Genomic DNA, 20,745 nt, shown 5'->3' on the forward strand with positions numbered 1-20,745 from the left:
CTTGCCTTTACTGCCTGTCTTGCAGTTTATTAGGTACACTAGACTGGGGAATTGTACTGCGAGGGTCCTACCACCTTCTCCCCATTTCAGAAATCAGATGGGCTACACGGTTTGATTTTTGTTGTTAAGTTTATTTGTATTTTGTACATATAAGGATACCATAGGTCTTTGAATGATACAGAACTTTCATATGTACTTCGACTGAAAAACTTAAACCAAACTTCACTCTCTCAATCAACATTGACTATTTGTAATTCTTATGCTGCTAGCATTAGTAAATACAGTGCATCCGGATAGTATTCACAGTGTTTCACTTTTTCCACATTTTGTTATGTTACAGCCTTATTTCAAATTGCATTAAATTCATTATTTTCCTCAAAATTCTACAAGCAATACCCCATAATGACAACATGAAAGAAGTTTGTTTGAAATCTTTGCAAATTTATTAAAAATAAAAAAGGAAAAAATCCCATGTACATAAGTACTCACAGCCTTAGCTCAAAACTTTGTTGAAGCACCTTTGGCATCATTTGCAGCCTCAAGTCTTTTTGAGTATGATGCTACAAACTTGGTACACCTATTTCTGAGCAGTTTCTCCCATTCTTCTTTGCAGGACCTCTTAAGCTCCATCAGGTTGGATGGGGAGCGTCAGTCCACAGCCATTTTCAGATTTCTCCAGAGATGTTCAATCGGGTTCAGGTCTGGGCTTTGGCTGGGCCACTGGGCGACTTAGGGTCATTGTCCTGTTGGAAGATTACCTTCGCCCCGTCTGAGGTCCAGAGCGCTCTGGAGCAGGTTTTTATCAAGGATGTCTCTGTACTGTGCTGCATTCATTTTTCCCTCACTCCTGACCAGTCTCCCAGTTCCTGCCGCTGAAAAACATTCCCACAGCATGATGCTGCCACCACCATGCTTCACTGTAGGGATGGTATTGACCAGGTGATGAGCGGTGCTTGGTTTCCTCCAAACATAACACTTGCCATTCAAGCCAAAGAGTTCAATCTTGTTTCATGAGACCAGAGAATTTTGTTTTTCATGCTCTGAGAGTCCTTCAGGTGCCTTTTGGCAAACTCAATATGCCTTTTACCGAGGAGTAGCTTTCATCTGGTCACTCTACCATACAGGTCTGATTGGTGGAATGCTGCAGAGATGGTTGTTCTTCTGGAAAGTTCTCCTCTCTCTAAAGAGAAACGCTGGAGCTCTGTCAGAGTGACCATCGTGTTCTTGGTCACCTCCCTGACTAAGGTCCTTTTCCCCCGATCGCTCAGTTTGGCCAGGCGACCTGCACTAGGAAGAGTCCTGGTGGTTCCAAACTTCTTCCATTTATGAATGATGGAGGCCACTGTGCTCATTGGGACCTTTAATGCTGCAGACATTTTTCTGTACCCCTCCCCAGATCTGTGCCTCCATACAATCCTGTCTCGGAGGTCTACAGACAATTCCTTGGTCTACATGGCTTGGTTTGTGCTCTGGCATGTGCTGTTGACTGTGGGACCTTATATAGACAGGTGTGTGCCTTTCCAAATCATGTCCAATCAACTGAATTTACCACAGGTGAACCCCAATCAAGTTGTAGAAGCATCTCAAGGATGATCAGTGGAAACAGGATGTACCTGAGCTCAATTTTGAGTGTCATGGAAAAGGCTGTGAATACTTATGTACAAGGGATTTTTTTGTTTTTTAATTTTAATACATTTGCAAAGATTTCAAAGAAACTTCTTTCATGTTGTCATTATGGGGTATCGTTTGTAGATCTTTGAGGAAAATAATGAATTTAATTCATTTTGGAATAAGGCTGTAACATAAAACGTGGAAAAAATGAATCGCTGTGAATACTTTCCAGATGCACTCTACCTATTCTTCTATGGCTAGGAATGTTGTGTATATGTGTATGGCAAATAAAAACCTATTAAAAGAGGCTTAGAAAGCCCTGCTGAAGAGATTGATTTGTGCAGCTGTTAAACAGTGTTTGAGGGTTTCCAAAGCTTTTTTATTAGTGTGCAGCATTTTATAAAAAAAATAAATAAAAAATAATGCTTGTGTAGGTTTGGCCATGCCGTGATAAATATTCATGAATTTACATTTCAAAGGTTACAGTCTTTTCCTATGATTCTGGCTGTGGCCACAACAGTTTGTACAACATCCATAAATAAAACCATGTTACTGAAAACCTTCTAATGTTACACTTTTGTAATTTCATGGTAATTTTGGAAGGTTTCTTTTTTTTTTTTTTTCTTTTAAACAAGAGTACCAGGAATTGAATTTGCTACTCCAACCAATCCAACCATTTTTTGAATTTGATCAAACAGACAATTACAATTGTAAATCAATCTAAACCACTACAATACAGATCACTACATACAGTATTTTTCTGCCATAATTAATCATTTCAGGGTCATAATCAGGAAACAGACATGATATTGCTTCAAGCTGTCCTTGCAATCAGAAGCTTCCAAAATTGTCATAAAACGAAAGTATATAGGAATTACAATTCCAGGTAGGCGCACAAATGTATTATTAGTAAGGAAATTCTGATTATTATTTCAATAGATTCAAAAGAACTGGAAAGAAAACTGTTAGTAATACATGAATCAAAGTTAAAGAATAAACTGCTACATGATAAAGTGTTATTATTATGCTTGTAACTATTGTTATTATTATTATTTTAGCTGCCTGTGGTCTGCAGATTTTAGAAACACATTGTGGCCTTTATATTATATCAAAGTGGAAAAAGCTGCTGGTTGGTGGAAAAAATGAAGGGTAATTTTTGATCAGTTGCCATGGAGTATTGTTCTTTGTTACTATTAAAAAGCTCAAAAAAAGATAGGGGCAGTGCCGATGAAGTAAAATTTTCAGAAACAGAAGTCAATTAAGGCTCAATTCACATCTATGCATGTTGCTTTTGAGCATTTCTGCAGTGCTTTTTGTGGTGCTTGCTGCGTTTTTGGACGCGCATTTTTACCGTGATTTTGCCGCGATTTGCATTTTGCACTTTTTTTTTTACACTGTATATAGCTAGTTGCTAAGGATGAAGCTGGCCGCCATGTCCCGCCATGTCCCGCCATGTCCTTAATAACCGATGCATCATCAGCTGTCAGTGGGCTTCCCCGCTGAATGTAAAAAAAAAGAATTGCCGGCTAAAAAAATCATGAAAAAAGATAGCATGGAGTCTCCACCCAGGTCCATACCATGCCCTTGGGTCTAGAATGGATTCCCCCCCACACCAAAATTAAAAAAAAAAAAATGGTGTGGGGGTCCCCCCCAAAATCCATACCAGACCCTTATCTGAGCATGCAGCCCAGCAGGCCAGGAAAGGGAGGGAACGAGCAAGCCCCCCCCTGAATCATACCAGGCCGCATGCCCTCAACATGGGGGGATAGGTGCTTTGGGGCAGGGGGAGCTCTGCACCCCCCCACCCAAAAGCACTATGCCCCCATGGGGACAAGGGCCTCTTCCCGACAACCCTTGCCCGGTGGTTGTTGGGGTCTGCAGGCGGGGAGCTTATCGGAAACTGGAAGCCCCTTTTAACAAGGGGGCTCCCAGATCCCAGCCTCCACCCTATGTGAATGAGTATGGGGTACATTGTACCCCTACCCATTCACCAAAAAAAAGTAGTGTAGTGTTAAAAAATACAGTAGACAGTTTTTGACAAGTGTTTTGTTAAAAATATCTTGATGGTCTGTGACGTCACAAGGGGTGGGGCCTCTGGATGATGTAATCCAATTTTCACGCCCCTATCGTTATCTAAGAAATGCTTGACATTGGAGCGGACAGATCAGCGGGACTCAGCATCGGAGGAGGGTCGTCAGCGGGAGCAGCGGCAGAGGAAGAAGAACACCAGACAAAGAAGACAGGAGAAAGAAGAAGAGCGGAAGAAGAAGCAGCGGGAGAAGGAGAAGACCAGAGGAGGAAGATCTGGGAGAAGACTGAGGAAGACCGGAGGAAGAAGCGGGGAAGAAGAAGATATTTTTAATAAAAGACTTGTCAAAAACGGTCTACTGCATTTTTTAACACTACACTACTTTTTTTTGGTGAACGGGTACTCATTCACATAGGGGGGAGGCTGGGATCTGGGGGCCCCCTTGTTAAAAGGGGCTTTCAGATTCCAATAAGCCCCCCGCCAGCAGACCCCAACAACCACCTGGCAGGGGTTGTTGGGAAGGAGCCCTTGTCCCCATTAACATGGGGCAAGGTGCTTTGGGGTGGGGGAGGCACAGAGCCCCCCTTCCCCAAAGCACCCATCCCCCCAGGGTCTGGTATGGATTTTGGAGGGACCCCCACCCCATTTTTAAAAAAAATTTTGGCATGGGGGGTCCCCTCCAAATCCATACTAGACCCAAGGGCCTGGTATGGACCTGGGGGGGACCCCACACTGTTTTTCTTCACAATTTTTTTTTTAGCCGCCAATACTTTTTTTTACATTCAGCGGGGAAGTCCACTGACAGCTGATGACTCATCGGTTGTTAAGGACATGGCAGCTGGCTTCCCGACCCCCTCCTTAGCAACCAGCTGTATACAGTGTAAAAAAAAAAAAAAAAAAGGTAAAATGCAAATCGCGGCAAAGTCACGTCAAAATGTCGGTAAAAATGAGGTACTTGCATCTTGGATGCAGGTCCATTGAAGTCTATTACATGCAAAAAGCTGCATTTTGCGGGAGATAAAATCCCCGACCCTTTCCAAAAACGCAGAGGAACCCATGTTAAAAAATTTCCCTGCATTAATGCAAAATGCTTAAAAAAACGCATTAGTGTGAATAGAGCCTTAGGCATCATTCACACTGGCAATGGTATATATGTGTTTATATGCATTTATAGAGCATATACACTATATTATGAAACGTATTGGGATGCCTGCCTTTACACACAGGTGAACTTTAACGGCAACCCAGTCTTAGGTCCATAGGGTTCAATATTGAGTTGGCCCACCCTTTGCAGCTTTAACAGCTTCAACCCTTTTGGGAAGGCTGTCCACAAGGTTTAGGAGTGTGTCTATGGGAATGTTTGATCATTCTTCCAGAAGCGCATTTTTGAGGTCAGGCACTGATGTGGACGAGAAGGCCTGGCTTGCAGTCTCCACTCTAATTCATCCCAAAGGTATTCTATCAGGTTGAGGTCAGGACTCTATGCAGACCAGTCAAGTGCCTCCACCCCAAACTCGCTCATCCATGACTTTATTGGACCTTGGTTTGTGTACTGGTCCAAATCGTTTGGTGGAGGGGGATTATGGTGTGGGGTTGTTTTTCAGGGGTTGGGGTTGGCCTCTTAATTCCAGTGAAGGGAACTCTTAAAGTGATTGTAAAGTTTCATTTTTTTTTTTTTAAATAACAAACAAATCATACTTACCTCCACTGCGCAGTTCGTTTTGCACAGAGTGGCTCCGATCCTCAACCTCTGGGGTCCCCCGGCAGTACTGGTAGCTCCTCCCTGCATTTTATAACCCCCTAGGAGAAGTCTAATCCCAGGGGGCTACCTTGTGGGCGCACTCCCGAGTCCAGCATTTGCATCCATAGACACCCCTGGCGCTCACGTCATTGGATTTGATTGACAGCAGCTGGAGCCAATGGCTGAGCTGCTATCAATCTATTCAATCAAAAGCCAAGACAACAAGCAGAGGGGAAGAGCGCTTCTTCAGTGTGGGTATTACAGGGCTCAGGTGAGTAAAATGGGGGGCTGGGGGCCGATCAGTGACAGTGAGCATAGGATGCATTAAGGTGAAAAAACACGAATGTTTACAACCCCTTTAAGGTGTCAGCATACCAAGACATTTTGGACAATTTCATGCTCCCATAGACACACGCCTAAACCTTGTGGGCAGAAGAGTATAATAATTTTAAATAGTATAATAATTTTAAATAGTATAATTAACACTTAGCACCTAAAGTAAAAAGGCGGAACTTAAGCAGATGGAAAGGTTTCTTTACAGTAAGAGCTGTTAACATGTGGAATAGACCACCACATGAGCTAGTTCTCTGTAGTTTGTTATTAGAAAGGCTGGATGTGTTTCTAAATGCACAGAATATAACTGGCTATTAATCCATCCGTAATAACACCACAAATTAATAAAATAAGGAATCAAGGAGTATCTAATTGCCTTAGAAGACCGGGAAAGAATTTTCTGCATTGCAGCATTGTTGGCTTTGATTTGTAACAATTTAATTGTTGTTCATTAATTCTATTTTGCTTCTTTTTAACAAACTGATAAACTTTAAATAGTACCCTTTAAATCTCAATGATGAGTACACCACACACTGGCAAAAGTATATGACACATTCTTATTTAATTTACTGTATAAAAACTGTAAAACATGCATTACCTATGGCAACCAGAGAAATTTCAGGCATTATTATTTAGATTCTTGCTAAAAATGAAAGTAATTAATAAATAGTTTTCGGTGACAAATCTACTTTTCTGTTCCTCAGTCTCCATGCTTTGTTAATTGTATTTTATTGATGAACTGGAAATAGATTATTAGGGAAGATGTAATGCATTTTTTGCATTAATTGTATTAATTCTTACCTCTTTACTCTCTTCAGGGTCAGATTCACTACTGAAATCTTCAGTGTTTGGGTTATCAAAGTCTGACTCTCCGGCTGCAATAGGCACTGCTACGGTGAGGCACTGTTGGTTACTAACAGCCATACAGTCCTTCTCATCACCTCCATACTTCTCCACACTGCTGCCTATCCCACTTGTTGTCCCACTTGCTTCTCGATGGTAATCGTGTACTTTGATATTCTGCACAACAATATTGCTGTAAACACCATTATCGCGTTTAATTCTCAGCTCTTCCAGCTGTTTTGTGTCATCCGCATCTTTTTTAGCTCTTAAAAACAATTTTTGGAAAAAATCTTGTAGGCATTTCCTAATGTAGGACATCCCCCTCTGGATCCTGCCCACTGCGATCTGGAGATTATTCATTTCACCATCATCATCCGTAGCTGAAAGATTGTCAGAGCTGAAAGAGCTTAGGAGTAAGGCCAAGAACAAATTCAGCACCTACAGTTCAAATAAAAACAGAGTTGAATGTAATATATAGAACAATTCGGAAGTAGGAATCTTAATCTCCACTTTTTTAGACCAAACTTTTTTTTCTGTTTTGGATAGAGAAGGGAAGAGTTAAAATTCCAGTCATTTTATTTTTTGCTGTCTATGTCCTTTGGCAAAGGTTTTCCAATGCCTCCTGTCCTGGAGAGTCAACAGGAAGGGAGATAACATTTCTATCATTTCTATAAACAGAGGCAATATTCACCCTTAGGCGAGGTTCTCACCTATGTGTTTTTTTTAGTGTGTATTGCATAAATGCAAAACAGTCTATTTAACATGGTTTCCTATGGGACACGTTCACATATATGCGTTTTTCAGTTGCTGCATTTTTGGAAAGGGTTACTGACTTTTTTCCCCGCAGCAGATTGCATTTTGCGTTTCATAGACTTTTATGGACCACACGAAAAACGCAAGTGTTGTGTTTTTTGATGTGTGTTTGCATGCGTTTTTTTGTTTTCCCTAATAGGAAAGGCTCTTTAACAAACAGTGGATAGCCAGTTGTTAAGGAGCGAGCGGCCCCAGTGTCCTTAACAACCGATGACTCATCAGCTGACAGTGGGACTCTCCACAGTGTCCTTAACAACCAATGACTCATCAGCTGACAGCGGGACTCTCCACAGTGTCCTTAACAACCGATGACTAATCAGCTGACAGCGGGACTCTCCACAGTGTCCTTAACAACCGATGACTCATCAGCTGACAGCGGGACTCTCCACCGACAGCTGAATGTAAACCAAAGAATGGCAACATTAAAACCCTTCAGGTCTGGTATGGAACCCCATGTCAAATCCATACCTATTCAAGCATGCAGCCTTGCAGTCTAGGAAAGAGGGGGGTGGGATGAGCGAGTGCCCCCCCCCCTACTGAATCATACCAGTCCACATGCCCTCACCATGGGGGGTGCTTTGGGGCAGGGGGCTCCGCCCTCCCCCCAAAGGACCTTGTCTCCATGTTGATGAGTACAAGGGCCTTTTCCACACAACCTTGGCCGGTAGTTGTGGGCTTGAGGGGGCTGATTTGTTAGAATCTGGGAGCCCTCTTTAACAAGGGGGTCCCCAGATCCCAGCCCCCCTCTATGTGAATGAGTATGAGTCAAAGGGGAATCCTGCTGACAGCTGATGAGTCATCAGTTGTTAAGGATGAGATTTGCGTCCGCTCCTTAACAACTGGCTATTCACAGTTTGTTAAGGAGCCTTTCCTATTAGAAAAGAAAACCCCAGCAAAAAGCATGAAAAACGCATGCAAAAAATGCATCAAAAATGTGTGTTAAAAAATGCAAAACGCTCCGTAAAAGTTGAATCAACCGCATGTGAACTTAGACTTTGACAGTAGTCACCAGAATAAGTGTCTTTCACCTCTTGTTGCAGTGACATCTGTACAATTTTGGATTCTCTAACACTTCCTGTCTCAGTAACAAGGTCACCAGGATAAAGGGAGAGTGTGAATCAATTCAGCAGAGACACAAAAATATATATATATATAAATTTACAGGGGTTCTAATCCTTCTCTATTCTATCCGAAACTAAAAAGAAAAGATTGGGCTATGCATACACTTTAAGTTGTAATAATAGTGCAGCCCTACCTCTCCTGTACAGCTGTGTTTGCTGTAATTTACTTATATTTTCATCCTGTTAGAACAGCAATGTTGGTCAGTAAGGCTCTACTGTAAAAGACATATCTCTTGCTTGAGCATATGTATAGCCATTTGTATAGCCATTTTTTCAGTTTTGAATAGAGCAGGGAAGGGTTAAAACCCCTGTCTGGTTATTTTTTGCTGCCTGTTTACTATTTCCTTTCACTTCTTGTCCCAGAAACACAAGCTCTTTTTTTTCTTTCTTTATGTTTTTTTTTACTAAATTTTCCAGCTCTAGGAGAAGGAGGTGGGCCTAGTGACGCGTCATCGGGAGGCACACTAGGTGAACCTAGAACAGCAGGCAGCCTCTTAAAGACGTCACACCAAAACATGGCAGTGAAGGAACGTAATGTATTGCATTTGGGTGCTGAAAATACGAATGCAAGTTACTCGCTAGGGGGAGAACCTCTGGGGGAATCTAGGATGGAAAAGGACCTGGGGGTCCTAGTAGATGGCATGCAATGCCAAGCTGTTGCAAGCAAAGCAAACAGAATATTGGCATGCATTAAAAAGGGAATTCACTCCAGAGATAAAACGATAATTCTCCCGCTCTACAAGACTCTGGTCCGGCCGCACCTGAAGTATGCCATCCAGTTCTGGGCACCAGTCCTCAAGAAGGATGTGTTGGAACCGGAGAAAGTCCAGAAAAGGGCAACAAAGCTAATAAAGAGACTGGAGGACCTCAGCTATGGGGAAAGACTACAAGCAAGCACTGAACTTATTCTCTCTGGAGAGGAGACGCTTGAGAGGGGAGATCATAGCGAATTACAAATACCATACTGGTAACCCTAGCATAGGGAAAAAACTTTTCAGTGAAAGGGAATTTAAAAGGACATGCGGCCATTCAATGAAATTGGAAGAGAAGTGGTTTAACCTCAAACTGCGTAGAAAGTTCTTTACCGCCAGAGCGGTAAGGTTGTGGAATTCTCTTCCACAAGCAGTAGTATCAGTTGGGAGCATTGATAGTTTAAAAAACTATTAGATGGGCACCTTCACGATCACAACATACAGGGATATACAATGTACTATTGACATAAACACAAGTACACTCACACACCACAGGTTGAACTGGATGGATTGGTGTTTTTTTTCAACCTTATTGACTATGTAAAAATGTGCAGAACTCTCCACCAGGGTTTAAAAAAAAAACATTTAGGAGAGGGTGAAAATCCACTTTAATATATGCTCACTTTCATGACTTCTCTAGAGCCTCTCCCATCCTCTGGAACTCCCTACCTCAATCCCTCTGGTTATTTCCTACTCTGTCCGCTTTTACCTTTTCTATCACTTGCCCTTGCCTTTTATAGTGTAAGCTTTCACGTGTAGGGTCCTTCTAACCCTTTTGTCTTGAATTGTTTTGTAAATGTGCTGCCTCTTTATTTTGTAAAATCATGAACAAGCTGTTGGAAATATAAAATCCTGTATAATAATAATAATTATCACAACCTTTAGCCTCATTAGAAGCAATTCTGCTTTTAACATTTTTTTATTTTTTTTATATGGCAGCTTTGAGATTATTTTGTTATTGGCACTAAGCCTGGGCAGGAGACAGAACGGCCTTACAGCCTGACACTAGTGCTCTGACATTTCTGAAAAGGCAGGAAGAAAATACAAGTAAACAAAATAATCAAGTAATCTCTGAAAGGTAAACTGCAATGTTACAACAATTTAGAAATTAAGATTTACGTTGTTTCAGAGGCCCATCAGTAATTATCTTTAAACCAACATCACTTCTATTCTCCATGAACAGAATAATTCTCTAAAGAAGACAGCATCAAACATCAACTCAAATATGGTAATCACAAATGCAACATCCTAGCATAAACAACATCAACGTCTGACCAAAGCTATAACAGAACAATAATCCAGGTTTTTGTTTAATTTCCACAGGTAATATGAATTTTACTGCATAAACCAGGGGTTGGCAACCTTTTGAGCACACCGGGTGCCACTCCTGTCAGCTTAAGAGCACGAAACCGAGGCTACAATTCACACAGACTCACCAAAATTGGACATTAGAAGATTGGAAAAAGGTTGCCTGGTCTGATGAGTCTCGATTTCAGCTGCAACATTCAGATTGTAGGGTCAGAATTTGATGTAAACAATATGAAAGCATGGATCCATCCACAGTTCAGGCTAATGGTGGTGTAATGGTGTGGGGGATATTTTCTTGGCACACTTTGGGCCCCTTAGTACCAAATGAGCATCCTTTAAACGCTATGGCCTACCTGAGTATTGTTGATGACCATGTCTATCCCTTTATGACTACAGTGTACCCATCTTCTGATGGCTACTTCCAGCAGGATAATGCACCATGTCACAAAGCTCAAATTATCTCACCACTGGTTTCTTGAACATGACAATTAGTTCACTGTACTCCAATGGCCTCCACATTAACCAGATCTCAATCCAAAAGAGCACCTTTGGGATATGGTGGAATGGGAGATTCGCATCTTAGATGTGCAGCCGACAAATCTGCAGCAACTGCGTGATGCTATCATGTCAATATGAACCAAAATCTCTGAGGAATGTTTCCAACACCTTGTTTAATGTATGTCACAAAGAATTGGGCAGTTCTGAAGGCAAAAGGGGGACCAACTCGGTGTTAGCAAGGTGTGCCTTGCTAACACCGTAAAGTAGCCGGTGAGTGTATATGTCAAAGCCTTAAAGAGGTTGTAAAAACAAAAAAAAAAACAAATCTGCAAGACAAAGGCATAATGAGCTAGTATGCATTGCTCCCACAGCCAACATATTTCACAGAGTTACTTCCGGGTTCGCTGTGATTGGCCGGAGCCGTGATGACGTCACTCCCGCAGGCCGTTCCTTCAGTGCGCATGCGCTGATGACGTCGGTGGCAGCGTATATAGTAAATATCTCCTAGACGGTGCAAGTTTAGGAGATATTTACAGTACCTACAGGTAAGCCTTACTATAGGCTTACCTGTAGGTGTAATTAAAGAGGAAGATTTTACTTCCTCTTTAATTACAAGTAGTAGTACAACAGGACATGGACAAAATGTGAATGGGCCCTTTTTATGATTCAAACAGCATATAACACAAAAGGAATTAGGGGGTGACAGAAGGAGGAATGCTTTCCTATCCCTTCCAGATTGTGTTGTGTGCACACTGATGGTAGCTAAAAAAATTGATTTTACTCTCCATAATTTAAAGCAGAACTAAACCCCCCATTATACTCACCTCCACCTTCCATCGATGTGACAGTTCTATCCCTTGTCAGCAACTATCAGGCACATGGGAGTCAGTCATTTTGGAACAGCCAAACTGCATATTCGCAGCTCAGTGTACATTGGGTAGAGAACTGTGAGCGCGTAGGTACATTTGTATTATTGCAGAAGACATAATGGGGTTTGATTTACTAAAACTGGAGAGTGCAAAATCTGGGGCAGCGCTACATAGAAACCAATCAGCTTTCAAGTTTTTTTTTTTTAAAGCTTAATTGAATAAGCTGAATTCAGAAGTTGATTGGCTACCATGCACAGCTGCTTCAGATTTTGCACTCTCCCGTTTTAGTAAATTAAGCCCATAGTGTGTCTCTTCTGCAATAGAAAGCTGCCTGCTCGCAGTTCTACAAAACTTAGGCTTAGTTCTGTTGGAAAAGCAGCAGCAATCTGCTTGCATACTGTGACTGTGTATATGCATAATAACTTTCTATCCAGCAGGTGGCAATGCAGTATGATAGTGTGTTATTCTATGGTAAAGTAATAACAGGATGTTCTGTCTATGTTAAGTGCATGTACTTGTATTGTCCTGTTTCCTGTATGACCTGCATAAAGATATCCTCCATGAAAGTAAAGCTATCCTGTGCATACAACAAGCTTCTCGTGCATGGTTTCAATACTCAGCTAATAGGTTATGGGCCCAGGCACCCAGGCACCTGAGAGGATACTCAGTGACTACAGAGATGTCTGTGAGTACTGTATGCAAGCTACTGAAAGATGGCAAGCAGTTCAGATGTGAAGTTTGCAATTGCAAAGCTGAACTATGCCAATTACCAGCTTTGGAAGTTTAAACTACAAATGTTTATAAGCAAGAATGACTTGTGGAAAGTGCTGAAGACAGACCCACAAACGGAGAGACGGAGGAATGGGATAGGAAGGATAAACAAGCAAAAGCGATTATAAGCTTACTAGTGGAAGATGACCAGCTTATCCACATAAGAACAGAGAAAATGGCCAAAGGTATGTGGACTTCATTACAAAAGCTGTGTTCAAGTCTAAACAGCAAACTGTTTTTGCTACAAAAGTTGTACAAGATGAGACTAGAAGAAGGCCAGCAAATGTGTGACCACATGAATGCTATGCTAGAGATCATAGAGCAGCTGCGTGCCATCTGAGAGGACATCAAAGATAATCATATTGTCGCCCTGCTCCTCTGCAGCCTTCCAGGGACATATACTGCTCTCATTAACGCTTTAGAGACCAGACTTGAGCAGGAGCTGACACTGATATATGTCAAAGGCAAATTAATCGGTGAATATGACAGTAGGGAAGAAAATACGCACCATGATGACAAAGTTCTTAAGATGTACAAAGCACAACAAAAAAAGTAGAGCCTGTTTTCACTGTAAAAAAGACCGGTCACTTAAAAAAGGACAGTTCTATCTGGAAAGCCGAGCAGCGAAAGCTAAAGCTATCCACAAAAGAAAGAGTCAAAGCAGCCACAAAGGAAACTGAAGACACATCATGGAGTGGCACCTTTAAAGTAGCACAGAGCAGCAAGCCACGCGGCAAGCCACGTGACAACCCACATGACTAGCAATGAGACCTTCTTCACAAACATTGTTTACAGTGTAAAAGACAAAGTTTCCTAGCAATTGGGAAAAGCATGACATCAGAAAGTAAAGGCCAGAGCTTCCTGAACTGCATTACACCACAAGGAGTATCCTTGAAAGAAAGTGCTGTATGTTCCAGAACTAGAAGGCAGTCTTCTGTCAGTGAAAAGTCTTGCAAACAACAGTCTCACAGTTAAGTTCCAGGGTGATGAATGCACAATTCACAAAAATAAGCAATTCCTCGCAAAAGGAAAACTGGATGATCATCTATACAGGCTCATCACCACAGACCAGCAAGCCAATATAGTCTTGAATGCCTACACAGCAAATGCATTCACTTATGGCACATGCGGCTGGGACACAGAAGCTATACAGGACATTATAAAGAGAGGCTTATCAGAAGATTTGTCAAAAATGCCTTACAAAGTGCTCATGAAATGCAAATGCTGTGTAGAAGCAAAAGCCACACGTGCTCCCCTTCCACAGGCATTTTAAAGAAAAACTACCCACCCCCTGCAGCTCGAACACAGTGATGTATGCGGTCAAATGAAAACTCCCACGTCAGGCAGGAACAGATATCTACTGACTTTCATTGATGATTATTCCAGTTACACAACCACTTATCTGATGAAACACACGAATGACGCAATAGAGAAACTTCAAGAGTTCGTTGCCATGTTTAGCAACAAATTTCAACGGAAACCAGGAATAATACACACTGACAATGGAGGAGAATACATAAGCAAAGAAGTGTATATATATACCGGTATATTATATATATATATATATATATATATATATATATATATATATATATATATATATACCTGTTTTGAACAAGAACGGGATTACAATCAGACCAAAGAACTTGGGAACATTAGCTACTATCTGGGAATCCAAATAGAGAGAGAAGAAGATGGAAGTTACCTTCACAACCAATCTCAGAAAATCTCCGAAATCTTGGAACAATTCCATATGCAAGATGCAAAGGAAGTGCAAACTCCTATGGGGCCAGGCTATCAAAAGAGCAACGAAACAGAAAACTTGCTACCCAACAATGACATGTATCGCAGAGCATTCGGTAAGCTGCTATATGTTGCCACTGTGACAAGACCAGACATAGCCGCATCGTGGGCATACTATGCAGGAAAGTCTCAGCTCCTTGTCAGCGTGACTGGAACGCAGTGAAGAGAGCAATGCAGTACCTCTAAGGAACAATTCACATGAAATTACGGTTACCAGCAACATCCAGTCCAAAACTGGTCGGATATGTGGATGCTGACTGGGCTGGGGACTGCACAGACCGCAAATCTACAAGTAGATTCAACTTCCAGTATAGGGTAGGAACCATAAGTTGGTCTAGTGGAAAGCAAACAACTGTTGCTCTATCTTCAACTGAAGCAGTGTACATTGCAGCAGCATACGCATGTCAAGAAGCGATATGGATTCATCAACTTTTTGTGGACATTGGGATAGACATGTCAAAACCAATTCCCATTTTTGAAGACAACCAGGGATGTATAAAGCTTACTCAATCAGAGAGGGTCAATCCTAGGACCAAACACCTTGACGTCAAGTATCACCTACTGAGGGACAATCAAGAGCAAGGTCTTTATTGAAGGAACGTCATCATTATTTCCAGAAGGGGCTGAATATAATTTGACAAAGCACATGCTGTTGCGAAGGGGTGTTGGAAAAGCAACAGCGATCTGCTTACAAAATGTGACTGTGTATATGCATTATACCTTTCTATCCAGCAGGTGGGACTGCAGTATGATAGTGTGTTATTCTATGGTAAAGTAATAACAGGATGTTCTGTCTATGTTTAGTGCATGTACTTGTATTGTCCTGTTTCCTGTAAGACATGCATAAAGAAATCCTCAATGAAAGTAAAGCTATTCTCTGCATACAATAAGCTTCTTGCGCATGATTTCAATACTCAGCTAATAAGTTCCACTTTAACCCCTTCGTGTCGACCGTATGCAAGTTTGTGTTCATGGCTTGAAGGGGTTAAACAGCTGCAAGTATCACCCTGGTACCGTTTTTTAGAGTCAGCGGTTGGCTTTTTAGTTATAACAGCCGATGCTAAAGGAGTGGGAGGGGACATCCCCCCTCCAGCCACCCCTTGCCACTCTTCCCGGGCCTCCTGTCCCACCGGGAGACCCGAGCCACCAGCTGCCAATGGTGTCAATTTTTTAAAAATTACAGTATTCAGAATCACCAATTTTGGTGATTTAAATACTTTTAAGTGCAAAATAAATAAGGAAAAAAATAATAATTTTAAAGCACCCCCGTCCCTGCATGCTCGCTCAGCAAAGAAAATGCATATACGTAAGTAGCGCCTGCAAACGTAAACGGTGTTCAAATCACAGATGTGAGGTATCGACGCAATCGTCATCATGAGAACAAAACTTCTAGCAAAAGTCCTCCCCTGTAACTCTAACCTGGTAAGCTTTAAATGTTTTTAAAGCATCGCTTATGGAAATTTTTAGGTACCGTAGTTTGTCATCATTCCACGACATGACATGTTAGGTATCTATTTACTCAGCGTAACATCATTTTTCATATTCTACAAAAAAATTGGGCTAAATTTACTGTTTTGTTTTTTTTTAAATTCATGAAAGTGTCTTTTTTCACAAAAAAATGTGAAAGACCGCTGCGCAAATACCGTGTGATATAAAATATTGCAACGATTGCCATTTTATTCTCTAGGATCTCTGCTAAAATATATATATATATATATATATATATATATATATATATATATATATATATATATATATATATATATATATATATATATATATATATATATATATATATAATGTTTGAGGGTTCTAAGTAATTTTCTAGCAAAACATATGGATTTTAACTTGAAAGCAACAAACGAAAGGGTTAATTGGCCTCTGGATAGCTATAATACCATAGGTTATAATTCTGATTAAATTGCATATTGTGAGAGTCTGTGTACAGACATGAGGGTAATTGCATTCTAATCAGGATTGGAGTCTGTGCAAGGGGTGAACATTGCCCTAGGCTTATGAAGCATGAGGGCTCATTAACACTGGTGCGGTAATGCTCATTGGTGCAATCATTCTTAATGGTACCTCCATGCTAAGTGCATTGCAATGCATTTTTTTTTTTGGGTTGTGATGTGCTGCTTCGCATTTGCTGCAAGCCTTTTTTTCTGTGTGTGTGTATTTTCAGCACATTCAAATGAATTTGCTGCCCTAAAGCAATGTTCAGTAATAGACAGCAAAATGCATGTTAACTTTTGCATGTTAACGTAATGCACCAATGTGCATAGCCCTAAGTGCTGGAAAGGCATTGAAAATGTTTTAATTAGTGACAAAAGATATAATGATTTAGCCAGAGAGACTGAAGAGACTGAAGAAATTAAGAGAGAAAGAAGATTAAAAGACCAATTAGAGAGAGAATCTAATATTTATAACGAAAATAACTTACCACTAGATTTCCAATTACCATCACTAACATGAACACCAATATGCACAAAGACTGCCCAGCCACCTCCATACAGTCCCACATAGTTTCGATCCACTCTCCACACAGTACTCGGAACACAATCAGGAAGGAATGGAAAAAGTCGTTCATGTGCCAGCGTGGAAGCTCACAGTCCTCTGAGATCTTACAGACACACTCCTTGTAGTTTTTGCCAAAAAGCTGCATGCCGACCACAGCAAAAATAAACACAATGATGGCCAACACCAAGGTCAGGTTTCCCAGAGCTCCCACAGAGTTACCAATGATCTTGATTAACTTGTTGAGTGTAGGCCATGATTTTGCCAACTTGAATACTCGGAGCTAGAATGATAAAAGATACAGTTTACTTTCTATTGGTTTAAATCAGGGGTGTCCAACCTTTTGACCTTCCTGGGCCACATTGGAAGAAGAGGAATTGTCTTGGGCCACACATAAAATACACTAACAATGGATAGCTGATGAGCAGGAAAAGTCGGGCAGATCTCAAGTTAACAATTACTGATATAGATAGTGCATCTGAGTAATAAAACGATTTTTTTGGTAATATTTTTTGTTAAAAAAAAAAGTAAAAGAGGGCAACATAAAACCAGTGCGATATTTGACACTGTTTTTGATAAACTAACACATCAATATCTGGTTGGATGGATGTAGTAGCAATTCTCAATGAATTCTCAAGGTGCTCCTCGGATATTTTGGTTCTAATTTTGCCCTTCGTGCTCTTCATCCTTGAAAACAGTTGGTCACAAATATAGGTGCTGCTCAAAACTGATGACACGAATAAGGCCTAATTGTGAAGAGTGGAAGATCTTTCTTTGGGAAGATAAAACTTTTAAAAGTCCAGTAAAGAAACACGGTCAAATTATTCTTCAGTCACGTTTTCGGTCAGTATAATCACATTTTTACAAAAAAATAAAAATAAAATAAATTAACATTTTTAACCACATCAGCTCTGGAAGGTTTAACCCCCTTCATGACCTGGCCATATTTTGCGATACGGCACTGCATGGTCATGCGACACTGTACCCAAATAAAATAAAATGTTCTTTTACCCACAAAAAGCTTTCTTTTGGTGGTGTTTTATCACCTTTGTGATTTTTATTTTTTGCACTATAAACATAAAAACACTGACAATTTTGAACAAAAAAAAAAAACTATATTTTTTACTTTCTAGTATAAAACACATCCAATAAAAAAAATGTACAAAATCAAATTTCTTCATCAATTTAGGCCAATATGTATTCTGCTACATATATTTGGTAAAAAACAAAACTAATGAGCGTATATTGATTGGTTTGTGCAAAAGTTATAGCCTCTACAAACTATGGGATACTTTTATGGTATTCGTATTTATTTATTTATTTTTTACTAGTAATGACAGCGATCAGTGACTTATAGCAAGACCGCGAGATTGCGGTGGACAAATCGGACACTAAGTGACACTTTTGTCACTTTTTTGGGAACCAGTGACACCAATACAGTGATCAGTGCTAAAATATATGCACTGTCACTGTACTAATGACACTGGCAGGGAAGGGGTTAACATGAGGGGCACTCAAAGAGTTAACTGTGTTCCTAAAATGTGCTTGGTTACTGTGTGGAGGGTGCTTGTACTATGGGAAGGCAGAGATTTGTGTTCCTGCTTTGCAAAAACATGGGATCACTACCTTCCCTACTAACAGAACAGCGATCTGCCTTGTTTACATAGGCAGACCGCCGTTCTGCTTGTTTCCTGAATGATCCACGGGCCCCAACGGACATCGAGTCCAATCACAGCGGGAATGGTTCGCCAGGCAGCGTGCGTGATTAACCAGTGCAGGAGAGCCGCCTTGCCACTGTATATATACAGTATACAGTCGGCAAGTGGTTAAAGTAAGTTTCTTATTTTATGTTGGACCGCATTCATAGCCATCTTGGGCAACAGGGTTGACACCCCTGGTTTAGGTACTTAAAAGAGCAATCTTATTCTATATAAACATTTCTGTAAAAATGGGAGGCTGTCACCAAAACAGATGAATAATCACTTTCCTGTAGGGAAATTCAGGGAAGCTGTCTTTGAAAACTGCATGTACATAGTGAGACACAATGAGAAGTGGGAATTAAAAAAGGACTAGACTAAGTTAAATTCAGCACCCAGTCAGTTCTATTGCAGATCCATTTTGAATTTTAATGAGCTAGGGGACAAGTGATTGTATTGACGACAGAAAAAGATAACCAGGTTTAGATGTATTTTCTTTTAGGCACATCGACTACCTGGCTCCTTTGATTTGTCCAGTAATTCAAAATGATGTCCTTGTCAATGCAACAACATGACCAAAATGTCATTTGGTCTGTTACCATCAAATTTACCCAAGCCACACAATATTGTTGAGCTTCGGGGGCCTGCTGTAGATAATTCTCAGCAGGTTAACATACGGAACAAAAATATTTAAACATATCAATGATTCCCTGTGTGTCCTAAACATCTCACCTATTTTGAATAATATACAGACCATAGTACTTAACCTACCTAAACCTTGAGACTTAGGGCTAATTCACACTGACAAACGGCAAATTGCAGAGCTGCCAGAGTCATTTGCTGCGTTGCCGACTGGTTAGGGGGCAGTGTGTTTTTTTGTTTTTTTTAAACAAACTTTATGTGAAGTGTACAAAAGTACACTTCATACACTGCAGTGTCGGGCAGCGCAATGCAGGCTGATTCGGGCCTCATTTTTTTGCAGCATGCTGCTGCGCAGCGCTAGGCTGCATTGCAGTGTGAATGGAACACATAGGAAACAATTGTTTCCTGTGTGTCCCTGTGGTGACAGATGTTTTATACTGTGGTGAAATGTCTGTCACCGCACATATTCTGAATTGGCCCTTAAAGAGCAGTTTCAGCCTGCATTAGAAAAATACTGTAGCTGCTGACTTTTAATACAAGGACACTTACCTGTCCAGGCATCCTGCAATGTCAAGACCCCTAGCCGATCCGCCCATCGGCTTCAGGTGCAGGCGCCCGCATCCTTACTAAGGGAAATAGGAAGTGAAGTCTTGTGGCTTCACAGCCTGTTTCTTACTGCACACTGTGCAAGTTGTGCTGCTCTTTCTGAATGGTCCCACTGTCTTCTGGGACCTGTGTGTCTCCCAGAAGGCACGGAGGGGGTGGGAGGAGGAGGGGCCAGAAATTTTGTAGATCAACGCATTGTTGTGCGGTGATCTTACCTGGAAGTGGTAGAGGGTACCTGGTTTTGACAGATATCCGCTCCTCCCTTCCCCCCCAAAAAGTGGCAAATGTGGCCGTGGAAGGGGGGAGCGTGTGAACAAGTGGAGCTTCCACTTTTGGGTGGAGCTCCTTTTTAACCTAACATTTAAAACTTAACCATAAAGCGGAACCAAACCCATCGATTTAACAGTTTAAAAAAACAGTTACATTCCTGATGTGCCAGGAATGTAACTAATACATTGGATGTGCTCTGAACCAAACTGTCAAACCATCAAATGGATGATGGCATAACTAATCAAATGTGCAGCATCATGGTAAAAAGAGGCCAAGATGCAACTTCCTTGGCTGAAAACGTAAGAAGGGTTTAGTTCAGCTTTAGGCCTAAATGAGTGCTCAATACTTAAACGAACCCATCATTAATTGTAACCCTTAATCTAACTCTCATGCTTAAAGTGGAGTTCCACCCACTTTTACAACTCTTCAGCATCCCTCACTAAACGGTGCACTGTAAACGAATTGGATATTTTTAAATTTTTTTTCTCAGCACCTACTGTTTATCTGCTGTATTCATTTTTCAC

At 41.0% G+C, this 20,745-nt stretch overlaps 1 protein-coding gene across 4 annotated transcripts in view; it reads right to left on the reverse strand.

Moving 5' to 3' along the window:
- The window catches only part of LOC141147039 (sodium channel protein type 2 subunit alpha-like), a 265,941-nt gene that overhangs the window by 75,332 nt on the left and 169,864 nt on the right, over positions 1 to 20,745 (reverse strand). For all 4 annotated transcript variants that reach the window (XM_073634017.1, XM_073634014.1, XM_073634015.1 and 1 more), the window contains 2 exons: positions 16,933 to 17,289; positions 6,516 to 6,995 (listed from right to left, as the gene is read on the reverse strand). In XM_073634017.1, the coding sequence (XP_073490118.1) occupies positions 6,516 to 6,995; positions 16,933 to 17,289 (837 nt within the window). The remainder of the gene's footprint in view (positions 1 to 6,515; positions 6,996 to 16,932; positions 17,290 to 20,745) is intronic.

Source organism: Aquarana catesbeiana, linkage group LG06 (assembly GCF_042186555.1).
Source record: "Aquarana catesbeiana isolate 2022-GZ linkage group LG06, ASM4218655v1, whole genome shotgun sequence".
In the NCBI taxonomy this organism is placed as follows: domain Eukaryota; kingdom Metazoa; phylum Chordata; class Amphibia; order Anura; family Ranidae; genus Aquarana; species Aquarana catesbeiana.